Source organism: Podarcis gaigeae (genome assembly GCF_964106915.1).
Source record: "Podarcis gaigeae genome assembly, chromosome: 5".
NCBI lineage: Eukaryota > Metazoa > Chordata > Lepidosauria > Squamata > Lacertidae > Podarcis > Podarcis gaigeae.
Genome location: NC_139681.1, coordinates 67,305,225 through 67,327,841, shown reverse-complemented (window position 1 = coordinate 67,327,841; position 22,617 = coordinate 67,305,225). Strand labels below are relative to the sequence as shown.

General features: G+C 43.7%; 2 protein-coding genes across 10 annotated transcripts; both read right to left on the bottom strand.

Annotated features, from left to right (window-relative positions):
* Positions 1 to 379: 379 nt before the first annotated feature.
* LOC310846081 (G-protein coupled receptor 55-like) lies at positions 380 to 8,702 on the bottom strand. Of its 6 annotated transcripts, none has more exons than XM_083742144.1 (3): positions 8,351 to 8,702; positions 2,235 to 2,365; positions 380 to 1,674 (listed from the first exon to the last, which is right to left on the bottom strand). In XM_083742144.1, exon 3 carries the CDS (start codon positions 1,660 to 1,662, stop codon positions 718 to 720), a length of 945 nt encoding a protein of 314 aa, XP_083598270.1. In that variant the 5' UTR covers positions 1,663 to 1,674; positions 2,235 to 2,365; positions 8,351 to 8,702; the 3' UTR covers positions 380 to 717. The 6 variants fall into 6 exon arrangements, with proteins under 6 accessions (XP_083598270.1, XP_083598268.1, XP_083598267.1 ...); XM_083742142.1 differs by having other exon boundaries at positions 2,293 to 2,365; XM_083742141.1 differs by lacking the exon at positions 8,351 to 8,702 and adding an exon at positions 6,693 to 6,984 and having other exon boundaries at positions 2,293 to 2,365.
* A 6,055-nt stretch (positions 8,703 to 14,757) lies between these two features.
* Positions 14,758 to 21,225, bottom strand: LOC310846073 (tubulin alpha-3 chain). 4 transcript variants are annotated; one of them, XR_014565118.1, is made up of 5 exons: positions 21,070 to 21,225; positions 19,950 to 20,172; positions 19,557 to 19,705; positions 15,875 to 18,430; positions 14,758 to 15,486 (listed from the first exon to the last, which is right to left on the bottom strand). XR_014565118.1 is itself a non-coding variant. In XM_083742120.1 (5 exons), exons 1-5 carry the CDS (start codon positions 21,070 to 21,072, stop codon positions 15,157 to 15,159), a joined length of 1,353 nt encoding a protein of 450 aa, XP_083598246.1. In that variant the 5' UTR covers positions 21,073 to 21,224; the 3' UTR covers positions 14,758 to 15,156. The 4 variants fall into 4 exon arrangements, 2 of the variants coding, with proteins under 2 accessions (XP_083598246.1, XP_083598247.1); XR_014565119.1 differs by lacking the exon at positions 21,070 to 21,225 and adding an exon at positions 20,700 to 20,789; XM_083742120.1 differs by having other exon boundaries at positions 14,758 to 15,453; positions 17,750 to 18,430; positions 21,070 to 21,224.
* Between the last annotated feature and the right edge of the window lie 1,392 nt (positions 21,226 to 22,617).

Below are 22,617 nucleotides of genomic sequence, written 5' to 3'. Positions count from 1 at the left end.
GAGGCCTTCTCTAACGTCAGTCTTTCCGTCTTGTAATTATGAAACCAAAGCTCGTAAACCAAAAGAGAATGGAAGCTGCTGAATCATATTTCCGAGTAAAGTAAATGTTCTGCGAGCGCAAAGCCCACCATGCATCTTCCTGTCCAAAGCATTACAATTTTGCAACATAAGAAAAAGATTGATGAAATGCAGAAAACTGCGCCTGAATTGTCTGTGCTATTCATTTTACTGGTAAAAACACGGGAGTAACATTATAGAACGTTGGATTATTTTGATTGTTGTTAGCCGTCCTGAGCCCAGCTTCGGCTGGGGAGGGCGGGATATAAATAAAATTTATTATTATTATTACAGCCAATGGATTTATATCAATATTAAATGACAAAAAGCAGTACAATTATAGAGAAATCAGTTGCCTGTAAACTCAAATACTGTATAGGTTTGGGGACAACTGCTACCTTACCAACAGTCCTCATTGTGGGCCCTGGTTTGATTTCCAGGAAATTCTGAACATAATATGATTTAATTGGTACACACAAGTCTGGAAGTCCCTCTCACACATTTTGTTTTATTTACGAACTGAAATTCCACTTTTCAAAACACAGTTTTCTCAAGGTAGCTTATAATTAACATCATATGACATGAATTTAAGCACACTTCAGCAAAATTGTTCCAAGGGGAGAAAATTCCGCTTCACAACAGCACATCCAAAATGGCTGCTCACCGAATACTTTCGTCGATGGTACTTGCTTGTGTATTCTTCTCGGTTGAGGCAAATTTGATAAACTCCTTTAAGACAAAATAGTAGCAGAAACCATCCAGGAAGCAGTTGAGATTAGCCCAGCACAGGCTGATCTGAACAAATGAGCGAATCATCTGCTGGCAATCATCCAGTATTTGGTTCTTCACAAGATAATATAACACCAGGGCCACATGCAAAGGGGTGAAGCAGACGAGAAACGTAGTCAGGTTTGCTGTGATTATATTGATGGATTTGCTCCTGTTTGTGAGGGGCTCATCAGGCGTTTGGTTCCTTCGCAGGCGTACAATGATCCTGACTGTGCAGAAGATCATAGCTGTCATGCAAAAGAGAAAAGCTGTTTCCAGGGTGATAAACAAGATGGTGTTTTTCCAAATACTTCCGGAAAAGCCATAGAAGCAGGGGCCTCCATGTTGGTGAAGTTGATACGTATATGCAGTTCCTGCCCACACCCCAGCTGAGATGACAAGACAAGTTGTGGCTGCTTTCTTGGGAGATCTTAGGGTCATGGCGGCAAATGGGTGCAATATAGCAATGTATCTATCCACACATATGCACGTGGAGGTTAAGATGCTTCCGTACATGTTCACAAAATACAAGCTTTCCAGCAAGGAGCAAAAGGCGCCCCCGAGATTCCACTCGCTTTTGTGATAGGAAATTATCTTAAAGGGAAGAGCAAAGAGCATCAAGGTATCAAAAACCATCAGTGATGCCATGTAGATAATGGGTTCTGTCCATTGCCTGATCTTGCGGCAGGCAAACCACATCGCCATTCCATTGAACAGCAATCCCAGGATGAATGTGGGAATGTATATAGCAAGTTGGAAGCGTTCCACATAAGGTGGAATGGGGAGGCTTGTGTTCCCTTGACTAGAACAGTTGGCTTGAAGGCTGCTTGTCTCCATCAGTTCAGTTTCCTTCAAAAAAGAGACAATGAGGCTATTGAGGTGTCGGCTACTGGATGATAGTTTAAAGAACGAGTCAATTGGTCGGTGCCCCCCACCCACCCCCATTCAAAACCCATCTGAAACATGAGCTCACTGGATAGCATCAGGGAATCAATTTTCTTTCAATCTCCCATGTGCAATATGGAGGTAACAATAAGGTAAAGGTAAAGGGACCCCTGACCATTAGGTCCAGTCGTGACCGACTCTGGGGTTGCGACCCTCATCTCGCTTTATTGGCCGAGGGAGCCAGCGTACAGCTTCTGGGTCATGTGGCCAGCATGACTATGCCGCTTCTGGCAAACCAGAGCAGCACACGGAAACACCATTTACCTTCCCGCCAGAGCGGTACCTATTTATCTACTTGCACTTTGAGGTGCTTTCAAACTGCTAGGTTGGCAGGAGCAGGGACCAAGCAACGGGAGCTCATCCTGTCGCGGGAATTTGAACTGCCAACCTTCTGAATGGTAAGTCCTAGGCTCTGTGATTTAACCCACAGCACCACCCGCGTCCCCGGAGGTAACAATACTCACCTACAATATTAGAGTTGCTGTAAGGATTGAACATTTAGGAGTAGTGGAGGGGACCAACCTGGTTTCTCTGAGCCATTATCAGGGTCAAATCCCACCTTTGCCACTTCCACTCATGTAGGCTGGGCATGGCCCTGCAATAGGACACCAACGGTTTTGATAGCACCGCAGTAAAGCTTTGAGTCTTAGCATTCATATTGGTCCTACTGCAAAATCAACTAAATCATATCATAGTTAAGGACTTCTCTAATCCAGTGTTTCCCAACCGGTGTGCCGCGGCACACTAGTGTGCCGCCAGACGTTGCCTAGTGTGCCGTGGGAGGGAGGCGGGCGAGTCGGGCTAATCCTCCGATGAGCTCCACCTCCAGACCCATTGCTCAAATCCTTTAACCCAGGAGGGCGGGGAGAAAGGGTGGGAAAAAAGAAGGGGAAGAGAAAATATTTTTTTAAAAAAAGGAAAGAGAGGGAAAAAAGCGAGGGATGGAGGAAGGGGAATAAACAGAAGGGGAGGACAATGAAGAGGGGCGGGGCTTGGCAGGCAGCAGATAACTGGGGAGGGGGCGCGGCTGGCGGCGGCTCAAGGCAGGAAGGGAGGAGCTGCCTCGCGGAGAGTCTTGGGCTGCAGAGATTTCCCGTTCAGGAGCGCGGGAGGCCACGCCGTGGATGGGAATCTCCTCCTCCTCTTCCTCCTCCTCCTCCAGGAGAGAGGGTGGTCCGCCCCACCGAGTCGGGCGTGCTCAAGCGTGGGAGCCTATAGTTAGAGCTCAGCTCCTTTTCTTGCCTTCCCCGCCCCCCCCCCCACGGAGCACATTTTCCTCGCCCCCCCCAACCCCCGCATGTAGAATAGAAGCCCTCCAGCCTCCACGGTGCACAAACTCTCCCCTCTGCAACGAAGCGCTTTGTTGCATATCTTTGGTGAGGTTTTTAGGCAGTCTTGGTGCACCTTAAATCAGCGCTAATTGCGCCTGGACGCAGTATTTACTTCCGAGTAGGCCCCCTCCCCCCCCCGGTAGCACCTGACGTTGCTATTCGTATCATCAGGTTTGTTTGTTGATAATTTAATTGTTTTAAAAGCATCATGCTAAAGAGCTCTCTCCCACCCCCAGACCCTTGGGCAAAACAGAAACACACACACATACACAAACACAGAGATTGAGCCCTGCAGGTTTTATGAAATGAATGGATTCTGAATGCCTGTTTCAGTGGCTTGTCCGCCTTAGGCTGCTGGGCCAGACACCTGTTACACGGTGCAGTCCGTAAGCTGTGAGCGCTGCTACCTGCCGCCGAGACCACGTAACGACAGTCTTGAAAGACCTACATTGGCTCCCAGTACCTTTCCGAGCACAATTCAAAGTGTTGGTGCTGACCTTTAAAGCCCTAAGCGGTTTCGGTCCAGTATACCTGAAGTAGCGTCTCCGCCACCATCGTTCAGCCCAGACACTGAGGTCCAGCTCCAAGGGCCTTCTGGCAATTCCCTCACTGTGAAAAGTGAGGTTACAGGGAACCAGGCAGAGGGCCTTCTCAGTAGTGGCGCCCGCCCTGTGGAATGCCCTCCCATCAGACATCAAAGAGATAACCATTACCTTCTATGCTGTTACTATTTTTTTATTTTTTTTTACATAAGTAAAAAGTGACCTTTCCCCATCTGGCATGGTGGTGTGCCTCGAGATTTTTTTCATGAAACAAGTGTGCCTTTGCCCAAAAAAGGTTGGGAAACACTGCTCTAATCAACCTGGGTTAATTAGTATATGTTCTTCATTCTCCCATTGAAATGCTGCTGCGACACATATGTGAACGTAAATTTTATACCACAGCACTCAGTGAAGCAGGCAGAAGGTACCAATGGGTTTAAACATTCAAACTCCGAATAAATTATGAAGGAGTAGCTAAAGCTGCCTCTTCCATACAACTGGAAGCTAAAATAAAATAATAATAATTAACTCAACTGGAACTGCAACCAAATGAAGACAAACATCTGAGAGAAGTAGGCAGTGAAGAGGAAGTCTCAGAACTCGAAGAAGGCGACTGGCAGCAAATGAATAGAAAGGGAAGAAAAACAAGACGGAAAAAGATGAAAAGGAAGACACAACAACAGCAAAAGCAACACAGAGATGGTGTCCTCTCTGCCTGACGTCTCATTGAAACTACCAGCTTTAAGTTTGAGATCTATAACCAAATCAGGCAAGAAATGAGATCTATGAGATCTATAACCAAAACAGGCAAGAACTGGGCTATTCTTCTCTTATTTTTTGTTTGCAATATAATCATGTAAAACATTTTCTGTTTTTGTGGGGGAGGGGTTAGTGCTTATGTTCCCCGATGTCATCTTGGCTCATGAGCATCTGATTCATGAAAAAAGAGGCAAACTATTCCATTCTCAGCTATAGGTGCCAGGAATGTTGTGGCATTTTTGTCAGTATTTTCAGCCCTTGCCATTTCACATTTTAAGCTCATCGTTGTACGAGGGTGCTCTGCATGTGTTGTGTTCCCTTGGAACCTGGATGCTAGAATTTTATTTTATTTTTGTTATGTTTTAGGAGCTGAAATGTGACCTTGAAGTGTGCTGTGGAATACGGTGCTTCGTTTTTTTGTTTTAATTATTTTCTGCTGAACAAGGATGTGACCTTGAGCTGTGTTTCAAAACCACTTTAGCTTTAGCTAAGTATTGTTGTTTTCTTCAAAAGAAGCCGTGGCAGACTCTTTAACTAGTGCCTCGTTGTGAGACTCATTGAGAATCCCCTGTAAGCTGCCTTGACTTCCACGATGGAGAAAGGCCATTAATATTCCAATAATATTCCATTAATATTTGACTTCCGTCACCAAACTGGTTCCCCTCCCCCAGGTGTTTTGAATTCCAACTCTGGTCAGCCTGAGCCAATGATTCTGCTGGCAAAGGCTGACTTACATAATAAGTACCTATAAAACCCAATGCAAAACTACTTGAAGGACTGTATCCTCATATGTAAATCTGCTCATCCTTTAAGATTTGGTATTGCAATCTTTCTTGTGTGTCTGTCGCCTTCTGAGGCAAGATTGGTGACAGATATAACAGGGTTTTTGTTGGTGTTGTGCCCCCGACAAATCTATAGAAAACTCTTGCCTCCAAAGGTCTTCTGGCAACTGAAATTATTCAGTTGAATCTGTTGCTGTTTGCATATTTAATTAAATAATTAAATAAATTTATTTCCTGCCGTTGCTCCCTAAGGGTGCCAGTGTATTAATTATTGGCGTTGCTCTTCGCGTTTTTTTTTTTTTTGCTTTCTGCTGTTGTTCTTGGTTTGAAAATCTGTTGCTTTTACATTTGCTGCTCGGAGGCAGCGGAAAGTGGAATGTGCTTTAAATTACATAAAATAATTATTCCTATCTAATTCTTATAAAACTGGTCTATTTTGGACTTGTTGCCACGAAACATGGTGCCAGCAACTAACTTAGATGGATATAAACAGGCATGATACAAATTTATGGAGGACAGGGCAGCCACTGATTACTAGTAGCGATGAATCAGAGTTCATATGGGTCTGATTGCCAACTGTTGGGAACAGGCTGCTGAATCTGATGGACCCTTAGTCAAATCCAGCAGGGCTCTCTTCATGTTCTTATACAGGTTGTTTGAATAGACTTTTATGTTTTTATACTTTCTAAAGGTAAAGGTAAAGGTACCCCTGCCCGTACGGGCCAGTCTTGACAGACTCTGGGGTTGTGCGCCCATCTCACTCAAGAGGCCAGGGGCCAGCGCTGTCCGGAGACACTTCCGGGTCACGTGGCCAGCGTGACAAAGCTGCATCTGGCGAGCCAGAGCCGCACACGGAAACGCCGTTTACCTTCCCGCTGGTAAGCGGTCCCTATTTATCTACTTGCACCCGGAGGTGCTTTCGAACTGCTAGGTTGGCAGGCGCTGGGACCGAGCAGCGGGAGCGCACCCCGCCGCAGGGATTCGAACCGCCGACCTTTCGATCGGCAAGTCCTAGGCGCTGAGGCTTTAACCCACAGCGCCACCTGCGTCCCTTTTATACTTTCTACAACATGCTTAATATTAAGCGCAAAAGTAAAGTGTCATTTGCATCTGTCTGTCTCAAGAGACAACTGAGTGGACCTCCAGGGGTGAAGTCAAACTGCTGCATTAGCAGCACCAAAGTGACCTCCTCAGGGCGCAATCCTGGGCAGGGTGTATGGAGGTCCTGGGCTGCCCAGATGACAGGACCTCCGTCTCAGCATTGCTGATGTGGTCCAAAGGGAAGCAGAACCATATGTTTGGCACCAGCGTGGCTGCAGGAGTTGCTGGAAGGAGGCATACAAGACACCATTCAACTGTCTTATGTAATAAAAGTAAATAAAATTATGGTATTAAGTGAACACGCTATGTAGTCCTAAAAGCTATACAACAGAAAAGGTATAAATTGAATGTACTGTATTCTTTGCTGCCGAGATGAGATTACATAACAACCAGCTAACATGGCTCACATGGTTGAGCATGAGACACTTAATCTCAGGGTTGTGGGTTTCATTCCCACGTTGGGCAAAAGATTCCTGCATTGCAGGGAGTTGGACTAGATTATTCTTGTGGTTCCTTCCAATTCCACAGTTCTGTGATTCCATAATGCAACCCAAAACAAGACAGGAAAACATTTTTCAGTCAAGACATGAAAAGGAAAGTGCAAAACACTGCTCTTTCTGGTAATGGGCGGGTGTCATTTCCTTGAAGAGGATTTATGCAGGAGTAACTAGGCACAGAAAAGGGATGCAGGTGGCACTGTGGGTTAAACCACAGAGCCTAGGGCTTGCTGATCAGATGGTCAGTGGTTCGAATCCCCGCAATGGGGTGAGCTCCCGTTGCACGGTCCCAGCTCCTGCCAACCTAGCAGTTCGAAAGGACGCAGTGCAAGTAAATAAATAGGTACTGCTCCAGCAGGAAGGTAAACAGCGTTTCTGTGCGCTGCTCTGGTTCGCCAGAAGCGGCTGAGTCATGCTGGCCACACGACCCAGAAGCTGTACGCCGGCTCCCTCGGCCAATGAAGCGAGATGAGCGCTGCAACCCCAGAGTCGTCCGCGACTGGACCTAACAGTCAGGGGTCCCTTTACCTTTTTAACTAGGCACAGGTGACCACCAGTAACCATGGTCTAAATGCCAATGCCTACTACAACTGAGATCATCTTTGTTAGTTCCACCAGCTCAAGTCAGTCAGTATTCAGGATGGTGGATTGGGATGGCTAGGTTCAGGCTGCCCACACACCATACATTTAAAACACATGACTTCCCACAAAGAATCCTGAGAACAGTATGTAACCCTCAGAGCTACAGCTCCCATCATCCTTAAACAAACTACAGTTCCCCAGATTCTTTGAGGGAAGCTATGTGCTTTAAATGGTGTGTACACTGCCTCACTCCCCACCTTACAAACAGATGGGCATCACTCTCAAAGCTGATAGTGTCAGCCACCTGATTACCGCTGTACATGCAAATTCCGATACACACACAAAGCACATTTTGTACTCAGGCAGAGGAAGAAATGCACCTTCAAGTATGCTATGCTATGCTATGCTATGCACACAAACACATAGAGGAGTTGCACAAGTATGATAGTTAAAGGACCCCTGTTTGGCTAAGTCCAGTCAAAGGTGACTATGGGGTGCGGCACTCATCTTGCTTCAGGCTGAGGGAGCCAGCATTTGTCCACAAACATCTTTCCGGGTCATGTGGCCAGCATGACTGAACCGCTTCTGGAGCAACAGGGCACCGTGACGAGTGCCAGAGTGCATGGAAATGCCGTTTAACTTCCCGCCAGTGGTACCTATTTATTTGCTTGCACTGGCATGCTTTCGAACTGCTAGGTTGGCAGAAGCAAGAACAGAGCAACGGGAGCTCACCCAGTCGTACAGATTTGAACCACCGACCTTCCAATCGGCAAGCCCAAGAGGCTCAGTGGTCTAGAACACAGCACCACCCACGTCCCTTAGCTGCACAAGTATTTTCCAGGGTCTGCCATATCCAGTATTGAGGACTACATGAGATGGCTTGCTGGATCTAGACAGATTATTAGCCAAACTGGAGCTAAAGCATTGCAAATTTAAAATCCTAGATGTGATCAATGGTATCAGTACTTAAAGCTCATAGAACTTACCCCCAAACTCACTCTCCATAAAACCAGCCAGAATATTGGATGTTATTCAGTGAATCAACACTAAGTCCTTCTTTACAAAGCCTTTCCTGGAGCAGAATAAACACCAGATCCCAAATGCAAATACTAGCTTCCTCTTATCGATGTTCTTAAAACAAACATGTACCTGCACACTACTTAATTAGCTGGTGCCATCATTTGCGAAAAGCTGCAGCTCTATTCCGTGAACTCCAGCTAACGTTCTCAACTCTCATTATTTGAACTCCTCAGCTTTTTGACGTAGTTTTTAAAGGTATTTGCATATGACGCTCCACTTTTTACTATGTGGTAAACCAGTAGCAGAGGAAATGGTATTTATAAGTCATAACTGGCTTTATTTAGCAACCTGTGTGACAAGCTTCTCAATTTGGCCATGATTAAGGAATAGGATTATATTTATTTGAAACCACTCGAGAGACACCGTACTGTAGCATATACTGTAGCATAACCCAGGCTTTGACATTGATTTTTATATTGCACTGAACTGAAACAGCGGCATTGCCACTTAACCTATTGTTGTAAATAATTAGCTAATGAACTGCTGGAAAAGAAGAAAGCATGCAGTATAGAGTGGTACTCTTTTACACTTGCAGGTTAACAGTCACTACTGGATGTGGTTCAAAACTGATTCTTGGCACCCTATGGAATAGGGCTAGATCTGTAGTGCATTGTTTGCATACTTCTTTTGAAAACCAGCCCACAACTAGGATAACTATTTTAGAGCTCTCCAAGAAGGGCTACATTTGATTTTAAGAACAAGTGAATGACATGCACGACCATGTTTTTATAACCTTCCCCAGCTTACTGCCACATTTACAGAATGAGATGTCAGTGTATTTGGTGCGAATGAGATTAGTCTGCTCATTCTACAACACTTTCGTTGAAGATGAAATCAAAATATAGTTGTGAGTTTTACTTCTGAGTAAGAAAGTTTCTAATTTACTTTGAGCAATCATTAAAGTCATTTATAAAACATGACCTTCAGTTCCAGGAAACTTGCACGTTATGAGTCATCTGCTGTTTTCCCCACGCTATATAGTACAAGAGGGCAGACTATGACAGAATCATCCATTACATATGTGGATTGAATATTCATCATAAGGCAATGTCAGAATTGAAAATAGTAAGAATTTAACATCTTAATGTATGTCACTTAATAAATTTTAAAATACGAATTTATGGACAAACAGGCTGCACATATGCCTATAGCAAAAACAGCACCAGTGATATTTCTTCCTGATCACCTATGAAACTCAAAATTAAGTTCGTTTAACTTTACTAGACCCATCAAGATGTATAGTGTCAACTTGTAAATTGTTTGTGAAAATCCTGTTAGTCCTATCTTACTAATGGGCAGGATTTTCTGCTCAACACAGTAGTTGCTTCTACTAAATCCTAGGGACACTGCCTTCTGAAGTTTATAGCCTTTAATTAAAACTCATTATATACAAAATTTATTTAAGCTGTTTGTGTTCATGTGGATACTTTCAAGATATTCTTGATAGCTGATCTACATACTCAGTCATCTCCTGGTTTTCAATTGCTTTATTAGCCATATACCTTATCTGCAGGTAACCTCAGAAAACCACTTTCATCATTTGATTAAAATGAGCTCTCACAGAGCAAATACGGGATAGAATTTTCGTTTGCAGAGGCAGCTCATTCATAATCAGAATGATCAAGAAATGAGAAAGCAATGGTCATGTACAGGTCAACTTGGCTTTAGTGTTGGAATTGCTTCTCTCTTTTGTAGACCTAAAATTTCCTTAACAATTAAGTTCAATTGGCCTTTCCCATAATTATGCTGAAATCAATTCCCATTATGCTGGTTGACTATCATTTCTTCTACTTTAATCATTCTACTCTTCTAACATACTGATATTAACTTTTCAACTGCTGTCTCTTTTGGAACAATGAGTACACGGATCCCGTTCGCATCCCGAGGTACCACTGTATATCCTTTTTATTAGCATTTTCCCTCCACTCCACGTTTCCAATTTATTTGCTTTATGGCTAAAGGGAGGCAAGTTAATACTTTGAAATTAGACCACTCCCATTTGACAACACACCTTTGAAAACTCGAACTGGGCTCTTCACAATACCTTTGCCACATAGTACTCATAGGAACGTTAAGCTCTTGCAGTTGTTCTGATGCTGCACTCTTATTGATACAATGAATCAAGTCATTATTATCTAATTAAGCTTACGTGGGCTGAATAGCCCAAAATCTGGAAGTTTGTTTGCAAAATAGGATGTATGACCTTAACAGCTCCATTGATGGTTAGTACCTGCCCCCCCCCCCCGGATCATTCCAGGGCCCAAGTGATCAAAATCTCTATAATTCAGCTGCTGAAATAGAAGGGCCCTCCTTCAATGTCTTCCAAAATCCCAGATGGCTGCTGAGACCTTCCTAGCCCTGAGAATGGGAGAGGCTATTTCTTAATCCAACAGAAAATTACCCAGTCACAGGCCAACCCTGACACTATCTCTGCAATAATAGCTAATGTATACAGAAATAAGGTGCTGGCTAATAATAATAATAATAATAATAATAATAATAATAATAATAATAATTTTTTATTTATACCCCGCCCTCCCCAGCCAAGGCTGGGCTCAGAGCGGCTTACAAGCAATAATAAAAACAAGATGAATGGTTACAACTTAAAAACAAAAATAAAATACATTAAAATAATGGAACATTAAAATATTAAAATGTAGCCTCATCGCAGGAAGAGAAGGAAAAGAAAGGGGGGGAAAAGAGAGAGAGAGGGAGGGAATCAAATTGGCTCCAAGCCAAAGGCCAGGCGGAACAACTCTGTCTTACAGGCCCTGCGGAAAGAAATCAGATCCTGCAGGGCCCTGGTCTCATGAGGCAGAGCGTTCCACCAGGCCGGAGCCAGAGTTGAAAAGGCCCTGGCTCTGGTTGAAGCCAATCTAACTTCTTTAGGGCCTGGGACCACTAGGGTGTTGTTATTTATGGACCTTGAGGCTCTCCGTGGGGCATACCAGGAGAGGCGGTCCCGTAGGTACGAGGGTCCTAGGCCGTGAAGGGCTTTAAAGGTCAAAAGCAGCACCTTAAATCTGACCCTGTACTCCACTGGGAGCCAGTGCAGCTTGAAAAGCACTGGGTGAATATGCTCCCATGGCAGAGACCCCGTGAGGAGCCTCGCTGCAGCATTCTGTACCCGCTGGAGTTTCTGGGACAGCTTCAAGGGCAGCCCCGCATAGAGCGAATTACAGTAGTCAAGCCTGGAGATGACCGTCGCATGGATCACTGTGGCCAGGTCGGGGCGGGAAAGGTAAGGGACCAATTGCTTGATGCGGCGAAGGTGGAAAAATGTCGCCTTGGCTGTTGCTGTAACTTGCGCCTCCATAGAAAGGGAGGCATCAGGGATTACACCCAAACTCTTAACGGAAGGCAATGGCACTAATTGGGCCCCCGCAAGAGAAGGGAGTTGGTCCCTCATCCCCATGCCATCCCGACCTAGCCATAGGACCTCTGTCTTCGAAGGATTTAGTTTCAATCGGCTCCCACGAAACCATCCAGCCACAGCTTCCAAGCATCTGGTCAGTGTGTTCGGGGCCGAGTCAGTGTGGCCATCCATCAGCAGATAGAGCTGAGTGTCATCAGCATATTGGTGACAGCCCAGCCCAAAGCTCCGGATAATCTGGGCAAGGGGGCGCATAAAGATGTTAAAAAGCATCGGGGAGAGAATTGCGCCCTGCGGCACTCCACACACCAAGGAGTGGCGCGACAACATTTCCCTCCCTAGTGCCACCCTCTGTCCCTGACCAGAGATAAAAGAGCACAACCAGTTACGGGCTATGCCCTGTATCCCCACGTCTGCAAGGCGGTGGTCCAGAAGATCATGATCGACCATGTCAAAGGCTGCTGACAAATCTAAAAGGATCAGCAGTCCTGACCCGCCTCGATCCAGTTGTCTACGGAGATCATCTGTTAAGGCAACCAGAGCCGTCTCCATCCCAAAACCAGGACGGAAACCAGACTGAAATGGATCTAATGCCGATGTTTCCTCCAGAAACCTACCAAGCTGTTCAGCAACTGCTCTCTCAATTACCTTACCCAGGTATGGAAGATTTGAAACTGGGCGGTAATTGGATAGGTCTAAGGGATCTAATGAAGTTTTTTTTAAGAGTGGGCATACCACTGCTTCCTTCAATTCCCCTGGGAATGTCCCCGTGTCAAGGGACAAATTGATAATTTCAACCGGGGGGGTCCGCACAACATCTGGACACTCCCTAATCAGCCAAGACAGGCACGGATCAAGGAGGCAGGTGGTGGGCCTACCAACTTGGAGGAATCTATCCACATCAGTAGGGAGTATCCGATCGAAATGGTCCAACACTGGACCTGAAGTCAGTCGAGGGGCCTCCAGTTCAGCCACTGTATCTAAATTGGCAGGGAGGTCACGGCGGAGCAACAGGACTTTCTCCGCAAAAAAACTCGTGAATGCCTCACAGCTGTGGGTCGAATTTGTGCTTAAATTTGGTTGTCCTCCTAAGGACGTTATTGACCTAATTATTTTAAAAAGTTGCGCCGGGTGAGAGCTAGTGGATGCAATGGAAGCTGCAAAGTAAGATTTCTTAGCAGCTTTCATAGCCATCTCATAGGCTTTCATAAGCGTCCTATAAGATGTTCTTGAGGCTCCGTCACGAGTCCGTCGCCATACTCGCTCTAGCCGTCTGAGATCCCGCTTCATTTTCCGGAGCTCCTCAGTAAACCAAGGGGCCCGGTTTCGACGTGGTCGCAGAGGGCGCTTAGGCGCGATCTCATCAATGGCTGCCAAGAGCCGGTTATACCAGTCCTCAACAAGGTCATCTAATGAGTCACCAGGAGGAGCAGGGTTCCACAAGGCTTGTCGGAATCTATCAGGATCCATCAGTTTTCGCGGATGAGCCCAAATAGGTTCGCCACCCGAGCCGGGGAGGAGCGGGAAGTCTATCTTGGCTTTCAGAGCATAGTGATCAGACCATGGCACTTCCACAGCAGGGAGCATGATCACATCTATGCCAGCCCCAAAGATCAGATCCAGCGTGTGGCCTGCTTGATGAGTGGGGCCCAAAACAACCTGGGAGAGCCCTAGTGTTGCCATGGAAGTCACTAGGTCCAGAGCCTGTGAGGAGGGAGCGGCATCGGCATGGACGTTGAAGTCTCCCAAAACCAGTAGGTTTGGGAACTCCAAGGCCCAGCCCGCCACCACCTCCAGCAGGCCTGACAGGGTGGCTGCAGGTGTGCTGGGTGGTCGGTACACCAGCCAAGCTCTCCTTGGTGCCCCACACGAGACCAACACATTCAATGCTGGAGATCGCCGGTGATGGCAGAGCTCTAAAAGAGCAATCCTCCCGGATATGCATTCCATAAACCTTTGGCCATCCTGTATCATATATCCACCCCTCATACGGCACTGCATCCAACCCTAAATCTGTTTTCTGATTCAAGGCCATGAAGTATTCCGTGGCCGCAGGCTCCTTCATTCCTACCCATTGTTCAAATAATTGCAAACATTAAAGCTCATTTTTACAGGACAAGGGATAAATACAAGCAAGCTCTATTCATACTAGCTGGGGGCTAGAAAAGTATTCAAAGGTTGTAAAAAATGCAACCCAAGTTTAACTGTAAACTTAACATTGAGAGCATTGCAATTTTGAATGAACGTGCAAATATAAAATAGCACCAATTCTTCAAATTTTAACAGCATTTTCTATTATAATGAATCTTAATAAGTCTTTGGATTCCCAACAATAAAGACAAACACACAGGCTGCCATTATTACTTATCACAATTACCCCTGCAACCAGTCAAAATGTTTTCGGTTGCAGGTTTTGCATAGCAGAGACAAGAGATCTAGAATCAGGAGCTTTAATAGGCATCCATGTTTAACGACTGAGTAACAAAAAAGTTAATGACTGTATGCTATTGCTGCTTAAGGTTGTTGTATGTACTTACCTCAGAGTAAAACACAGTGAATTTTGCTTCTAATACAGAATGGCATTGCACATGAACTGGAAGCTACTTCATGCTATGATCCAGATTCTTAAGACACAAATACTATTCTTTGGTATGACTCCAAACCTTTGTAAAGGACTCTTGACTGCCTGAAAAGATGGGTTTATATTCCCTTTCTCAATGTATTGCTTGCAATTTGTCTTTATTTTAAAATTTACATGGACAGATTACATAGTTTTTCTACCTCATCTTTAAGGATACTTTCATGAGGTATTCTTTCCAGCTGATTCTGGAAATGTCCTGTATAAGGGTGATCATAACACCATTATCAGGTTCTATTAAACCATAGAATAGGAAACGGAACTTTAAAAAAAAAGAAATAACAGAAGCTATACATACAGTATATTCATTCGTTTCTTTATTTAACAAAAGCTCAATGTGCACAATGATATCCCCATGTGATTTTCATTATAAAGACATGTCTGCTAAGATTTAGGATCCTGTAACGTATTAGTATGATTCTTTTCAATATAATTTTTTCAGGTTTCAAGATTGTTGCAAAAGGAGTGCAAGGGGGAAGGAAGAGTAGATCTTCAAATATAGGAGGCAGTATATAGCATTTCTGACAGAAACTTTATTTTATACTTTTCTCAGAATATATTTATAACTATTCTAAGAAAGATTTTAAAGCTATTTTAAATGATTAAACCAAACTGCTAGAACGCTTAAATGTTTATTTGAAACAGAACAAGTGAACTGAAGTATGAAAATATTTTCAAATAATCATCTGACTACTTTTTTTCTAATATTCTTCTCCTTCTTCAGCCTCAGCTTCCACAGAATCAACACCCACTTCTTCATAATCCTTCTCAAGAGCAGCTAGATCTTCACGAGCTTCAGAAAATTCTCCTTCCTCCATACCTTCTCCAACATACCAATGCACAAAGGCTCGCTTAGCATACATCAGGTCAAATTTATGGTCAAGACGAGCCCAAGCTTCTGCAATGGCAGTTGTATTACTTAACATACACACAGCACGTTGCACCTTGGCCAGATCCCCTCCTGGCACAACAGTAGGAGGCTGGTAGTTAATGCCCACCTAGAAGAAAAATGAAAGTTTAATTATGCTTCCCTATAGCACAAGGGACACGGGTGGCGCAAGGGACATGGGTGGCGCTGTGGGTAAAACCTCAGCACCTAGGACTTGCCGATCGCATGGTCGGCGGTTCGAATCCCCGTGGCGGGGTGCGCTCCAGTCGTTCAGTCCCAGCGCCTGCCAACCTAGCAGTTCGAAAGCACCCCCGGGTGCAAGTAGATAAATAGGGACCGCTTACTAGCGGGAAGGTAAACGGTGTTTCCGTGTGCTGCACTGGCTCGCCAGATGCAGCTTGTCACGCTGGCCACGTGACCCGGAAGTGTCTTCGGACAGCGCTGGCCCCCGGCCTCTTAAGTGAGATGGGCGCACAACCCTAGAGTCGGACACGACTGGCCCGTATGGGCAGGGGTACCTTTACCTTTACCTATAGCACAATGCTCCACCACCCACATTCAAGGGAATCATTGCAGGGCTTATGAGTTTTGCTTTTTCCTTAATTCCCATTACAGCAGGCAAGGACATTACAGAAAGAAAATTAGAGGTGAACTGAATATTAAGCAACTTGAATCAGGTAGGTGAGAATATAAAAAATGTATGTATCTATTCTCCACTATGTCCTGAGGTTCTGCTTCTACACCACAGGGAGGGAAGGACAAATGGGTTTGTGGGCAATCATGAGGATCCCACTGTGAGCAGACTGTACTTTTGACCCGGGGGTTGTGTGTATCAATAAAACAATAAAACTACACAGGATTAACATTCAGAATGCAGTCATCATTAAGTTATATTTCAGCCAAGAAAGCCCTCTGGGTATAGGGCAGTATATAAATTCAAATAATAATAGTAACAATACTGTTAAATATACGCTTAACTTATTAATATCTTAGGATCACATTCTTTGGCATACACAAAGATACAAAATCTACCAGGAAAGGGCAAACTATTTAAAAGTCTCTCTATCTAGTTAATTCCCCCCCAAATGCTGAACAAATACTTTAAAAACGATAGGCAAACCCTACTTCTTAAAACCTACATTATTCCAGTTCTGAAAATCAGTAAAAGCAATGACGGGCGCTGACGGGAATGGAGGAAACTGGACCTCCTTCCTTGCCCAAATGTCTTTGTTCCGCAGAGTAAAAATCTGCAGCCCATTTCTATATGAGCTATCTGGTTAAGGGGTGATTTCTGTTACATACTTTTTTATTTTACTTTTAATAGGTTAGTTGATGTGGTGTAGCAAACAGTTGTTCTTTAATCAAGGAGACTTGTACTCAAATCCCAAACTATGCTTTGAAGCTTATTTTCAGTGTAGCCACAATCTCTCTGCCTACACTACTTTATAAGTCTGTGAGAATAAAATGCGATGCCACTATATACAGTGGTACCTCAGGTTAAGAACTTAATTCGTTCTGGAGGTCTGTTCTTAACCTGAGGTACCATTTTAGCTAATGGGGCCTCCCACTGCTGCTGCCACGCAATTTCGGTTCTCATCCTGAAACAAAGTTCTTAACCCGAGGTACTATTTCTGGGTTAGTGGAGTCTGTAACCTGAAGCGTCTGTAACCCGAAGTACCACTGTATAGTGCTCTGAGTACTCTGGGTAAAAGGGAAAATAAAAAATAGAAACAATAATAGTCCTTAGCTAGATTTTTAAAGGAAAAATCTCACCCTTTAATATTCTACTTTGAGAGCTTAATGATGATAGGAAATGCTAACTGCCACAAATTAGTAAAAAAGTGGTACGGCCATGTACTTTCCAAACTACTAGATATCTTGTGCCTCTTAGTGACAAATAAGAAATGTAATTTACATGAATTTAATATTGCTGGGATATCTAAAATGCACTTGCATATCATACGTAGTGTTTTTAAAGTGCACTGATTACTACATACTCTCCCATTTGGATTACGAAGCACGGCACATGGGCCTGCCTCTAAGAAGTATCTGGAAATCTTTGGAATTCAATACAACTATGTGACAAGGATCTGCTCTGAAAGAATGAAAGGGGCCTCATAAATGAACAAATGTACCCTGTCATTTTAGACTGAGGCCTGCATCTTCAAGAAACTTTTAAAACCGTATTTGATTAGTGCAGCATTTTCTATGAACTAATTTGACTAATTTCACTTTCAAAATTACAACTGCACTGCTAAAATGGCAAATGTGAAAACAACTACCTATTAGTTGTTAATTTACAACAGATTAAAAATGAACTTATGGACAGCTTGTGCACCATGAAAACCACCCATAAAGAAGTGGCTGAAAGGTTCTGTAAATTCACTTAAAATGCTTAAAAATACCTTGAATCCAGTTGGACACCAATCCACAAACTGAATGGTACGCTTTGTCTTGATAGTTGCAATAGCTGCATTGACATCTTTTGGGACAACATCACCTCTGTATAACATGCAGCAGGCCATATATTTGCCATGGCGAGGGTCACACTTTACCATCTGGTTGGCTGGCTCAAAACATGCATTAGTAATTTCAGCGACAGACAACTGCTCATGGTATGCCTTTTCAGCTGAGATGACAGGTGCGTATGTTGCCAAAGGAAAATGGATTCGTGGGTATGGGACAAGATTTGTCTGAAATTCTGTCAGATCTACATTCAGAGCACCATCAAAACGGAGTGAAGCCGTGATAGATGAAACAATTTGGCCAATGAGACGATTTAGGTTGGTGTAAGTGGGACGTTCAATGTCAAGATTGCGTCGACATATATCATAAATAGCTTCATTATCTACCATGAAGGCACAGTCAGAATGCTCCAATGTTGTGTGTGTAGTAAGGATAGAATTATAAGGCTCTACTACAGCAGTAGATACCTGTGGAGCTGGGTAAATAGCAAACTCCAATTTGGACTTTTTGCCATAATCAACTGACAGTCTTTCCATGAGTAAAGATGCAAATCCAGAGCCAGTGCCTCCTCCGAAACTATGAAAAATAAGGAAACCCTGAAGACCTGTGCACAAATCAGCCTAGAAGAAAAAGACAGCAAGCAAAATATTAGTATTCTAAGTGTGTACTTAATGTACAAATCATTCCTAGAAATCACTTGTTTTCACTGTGTGCATTTAAAATATTTGGCTAATTAAAAATTTCCTTCCATTTTTCTTTAAGTCTTAAAATCTAATGATCCTAGACTTATTCAATGTTGTCTGATTATTTCATGAAATATGCTGTTTTGATGTTTGATAGATAAAGCTAAGCAGTAGTTCAGTATTGCATTCTACACTAGTAAGTTCTATTTAGTGTAAAACTAATAAGTCAACTTAAATTAATCAAGCCCATTAATTTCAGTGGGTCTACAAAGATGTTTAATGTTTGATACAATGCACTGAATTTAATAAGTAGTAAAATGAAATCTTTAGTACATTTTACTTGAAATCAAAGACTTCTAGAAAAATATTAAAAAATGGTGTGTGTGTGTGAACGAAAGAGAATTTATTTATTTATCTATTTCAGATAACATAGTTGCCTTGGATAAAATTAGCTTGTTACTGGTGTATGCCCCCCCCCATCTAAGACACAAAAATGACTTCTAATTATTTATGTGGTCAGTTACAGTGCATGGCTTTGGGAATACTTTTTAATGTGCAATAAAGAACCAATTTTCCTGTCTTTGTTAAGTCTACTAAATCTATTTCAATCACCTTTAAACTCTATTCTGACACAATAAAATCATACCTTTAAGATTAAGGACCTAAACCAGAACATGGGAAGTCTGTACATACCAAAACCTGTGAACATAGAAGATCCCTATGCAATACTCATGTGTTGATATTTTATTGCTCTCTGTACAAGTGTATGTGTTACAAAAACCTACTCACTTACAGTAGTTCTATAGCTGTCTGTGCAGATGTCAAATTAATTCAAGATTGATGGGTCTTTACTTGTAAGTTAAGTTTGTATAAAGATGGGAGGTGGTAAGGAGGGTGTGATTAGCAATTTGGTTGTGTGTGTCCTTTGGATTTATGGCCTGTTAATGATACTTTCCATTTAAATGTACTCTCCTATTTTCATAATATAATATTTTTTTTCTGGCTAGTTTGAAAGGTAGCGAAATAGGTTGGTGTCTGTTCTTAGTTTTCTACTAAAACTTACCAGTTTGCGAATGCGATCCAGCACTAAATCAACAATCTCTTTTCCTATGGTATAGTGGCCTCGGGCATAATTGTTGGCAGCATCTTCTTTTCCAGTAATAAGTTGCTCAGGATGAAATAACTGCCTATAAGTGCCTGTACGCACTTCATCTATAAAAAATTATAAAGAATCTTGTAAACAATTCCTATTTCACCTTTGCCTGATGCATTTAGCCTTAAAACATTATGCATGAAATGGTAAAAACAGATAGCTTGCCACAAAACTATTTTGTAAAATCTGTATTGCTAAAGTTAATATTAATCTATAATAACTCTAATATAATGCTCAAAACTGCAATATAGCCTATATTTAACACTAGCAATTTCATACATCAGAAAGCAGCAATATACCTACCAACCACAGTTGGCTCAAGGTCCACAAAGACAGCTCTAGGCACATGCTTGCCAGCTCCAGTTTCACTAAAAAAAGTGTTGAAAGAATCATCACCACCTCCTATGGTCTTGTCACTTGGCATCTGACCATCAGGTTGGATTCCATGTTCCAGACAATACAGCTCCCAGCAAGCATTACCAATCTGAACACCAGCCTGTCCAACATGGATAGATATACACTCACGCTGTTAAAAAAAACAACAAAACGAAGACACATAGAAGAGTGAAAATTAGTTTGCTCTTTTGTAAATGACTCGAGAATTTTTTTTAAAAAATTGTACCATCACAGATACCAAAGACTATTTTTTTAAAGTGGCTCTCTTTTCAAACACACCACTATCTCAGCCTAATCTATTTAATGGAATATCCGAGGCCTGTTTAACTAACACTTTCAAAGAGGAATGTATTTCTCTTACCTCCCATATGATCCAATCAAGTTTTACTTATGCACTCATTACCTGTCATCTTTCACAGCATTTTGCCGTAATCTGGCCACTACGCACTTCCCAAACGGTTAATAATTAGTGAATTCCTTCCCGACCACGGCCCCCTTTCGCCCTTCTCCACGATTTCATGTCAGGATAACCTGTTTTACATTTCAACACCGACTTATCCCACTGTGGGCATGATTCAAAGGAAAGCGACCGCTTTCACGCCTCCTCCTCCATGCCACCCTTTAATAGCAAAACCACAATATTCCACCGCTCCCCACCATGGCGAATCTGAGGCGAAGCGACGGTCAGCCCTCGCGCTCTCGGCCCTGAGGAAAGACCGCCAACGGCGCGAAGCCAACCGACTCCCTCCGCAAGATTCGCGCCTTTCGGGGTCACGCGGCCGCTCTCCATTGGCTGCCGGAACCGCTCGTTCCCTCGTGTTCGCGCGCCACGAGTCGGCCGGCCTTCGCAGCGCACGATGCGGCAGACCTCGGCTTTCCGTCTCCCCGCTCGCCATAGGGCCCTACTTACCACCCTCTTACCCCGAGCTCACGGCTCCCGTCAGAACACCCTCAGCCGAAGGGGTTCAACACCCGCCACGCCGTCCCTCCCTCCCAAAGCCCCACTACAGAAACCCCCGCTCCCTACCATGGCGCCTCGCGGAGATGACGAGTTTCACGGTCCCCGGTGGAGCGTTCTGCGCCCTGTCCCGTCTGAGACTAACGTCGATTGTTCAGCCGTTGGGGGCAACGGCCTCTCTCGCGCCCCTTTTGGTCGCCCTACTGGTGCCCTATTGGCGGAGGCTGCTCCGCTTTTGCACGCTGATTGGTTGAACGGGTCCTTCTCCAACTCGGGGTGGTTGTGGCCTGATATGATGGGGGTGGTTGTGGTGCGAAGGGGAGCGTGACAATTTAGGCGGGAAACATTTTCGCTCCTGGGAGGAGGGGTGGGGAGCTAAATGGATCGTCGGAACCCCTTGTCAACAAAAGCACCCTTCTACAATATTGGGGGGGGGGGTGCACTTTTGTTACTCACTGTCAAGTGTGAAAACTGCATGCTTTTCACACATAATTGAAATGTGTGAAGCAGCCCATGATTGTGGATTGCGAAGCTCATTGAAAACACATTTACCCCCTCCAAACTTTGAATTAACCAACTGCCCTTTATAACTGTATCTTTGAAGGCTGCAGCCTTACATGCACTTAAAAAGGTAAAGGTACCCCTGGTCGTTAGGTCTCTGGGGTTGCGGCGCTCATCTCGCTCCATAGGCCAGCATGACTAAGCTGCTTCTGGTGAACCAGAGCAGCGCACAGAAATGCCGTTTACTTTCCCGCCGGAGCGGTACCTATTTATCTACTTGCATTTTGATGTGCTTTTGAACTGCTAGGTGGGCAGGAGCAGGGACAGAGCAACAGGAACTCACCCCATCACGGGAATTCGAAGCACTGACCTTCCGATCTGCAAGCCCTAGGCTCTGTGGTTTAGACCACAGCGTCACCCATGTCCCTTTATGCACTTACTAGGGAGTAAATTCAACTGAACAAAGCAGTGAACATGTACATATGATTACAGTATATTGCTTTTCACATAAATATGGCTCAAAGCAACTTAGAAATGAACCACTTAGAAAACAGCAAAAAACAAGTATACAGAAAAACCAACAAAAGACTAGGTCTATCAGGCTTTGAGCTGTCTCCTGGGAGCAACCATTTTATCAATCCGCCTCTAGGAGGGATAGAAAGCTAAGTTCACTCCCCACTACAAAATGACCACTATCCCCAAAACATAATGTACCGCAGTACAATTGTGTTGTAAAATATCACCATTCTTATTTAAAATTAATACAGAAGCTTCCAAAATGCACAATGAAATGTATATGTTTTAGCTAATGAGCAACATTATTCAGAAAGAAAACCACCCAACAGTGCCATCATGTGGGAAATGTATCTGTCATTTGAAATCCTGTGTTTCTTAGCTGTCTTAAACAGTTTCTGTACTTGCCACAAGGAGGAAGCAGAACCCACATTTAGAAAAGCTGCATATCATTTAAAGAATGGTTTAAGAAAGTAAAGGTAAATAAGTTTTCAGCATTTGTAATGAGGGTTACAAAAAGAGTAGAAGGGCTGTAGTTTAATATTCTCTTCAAATCTTCAAAAATCACTGAATTGCAAGAATGCCTTTATGTGCTAGCTGTTA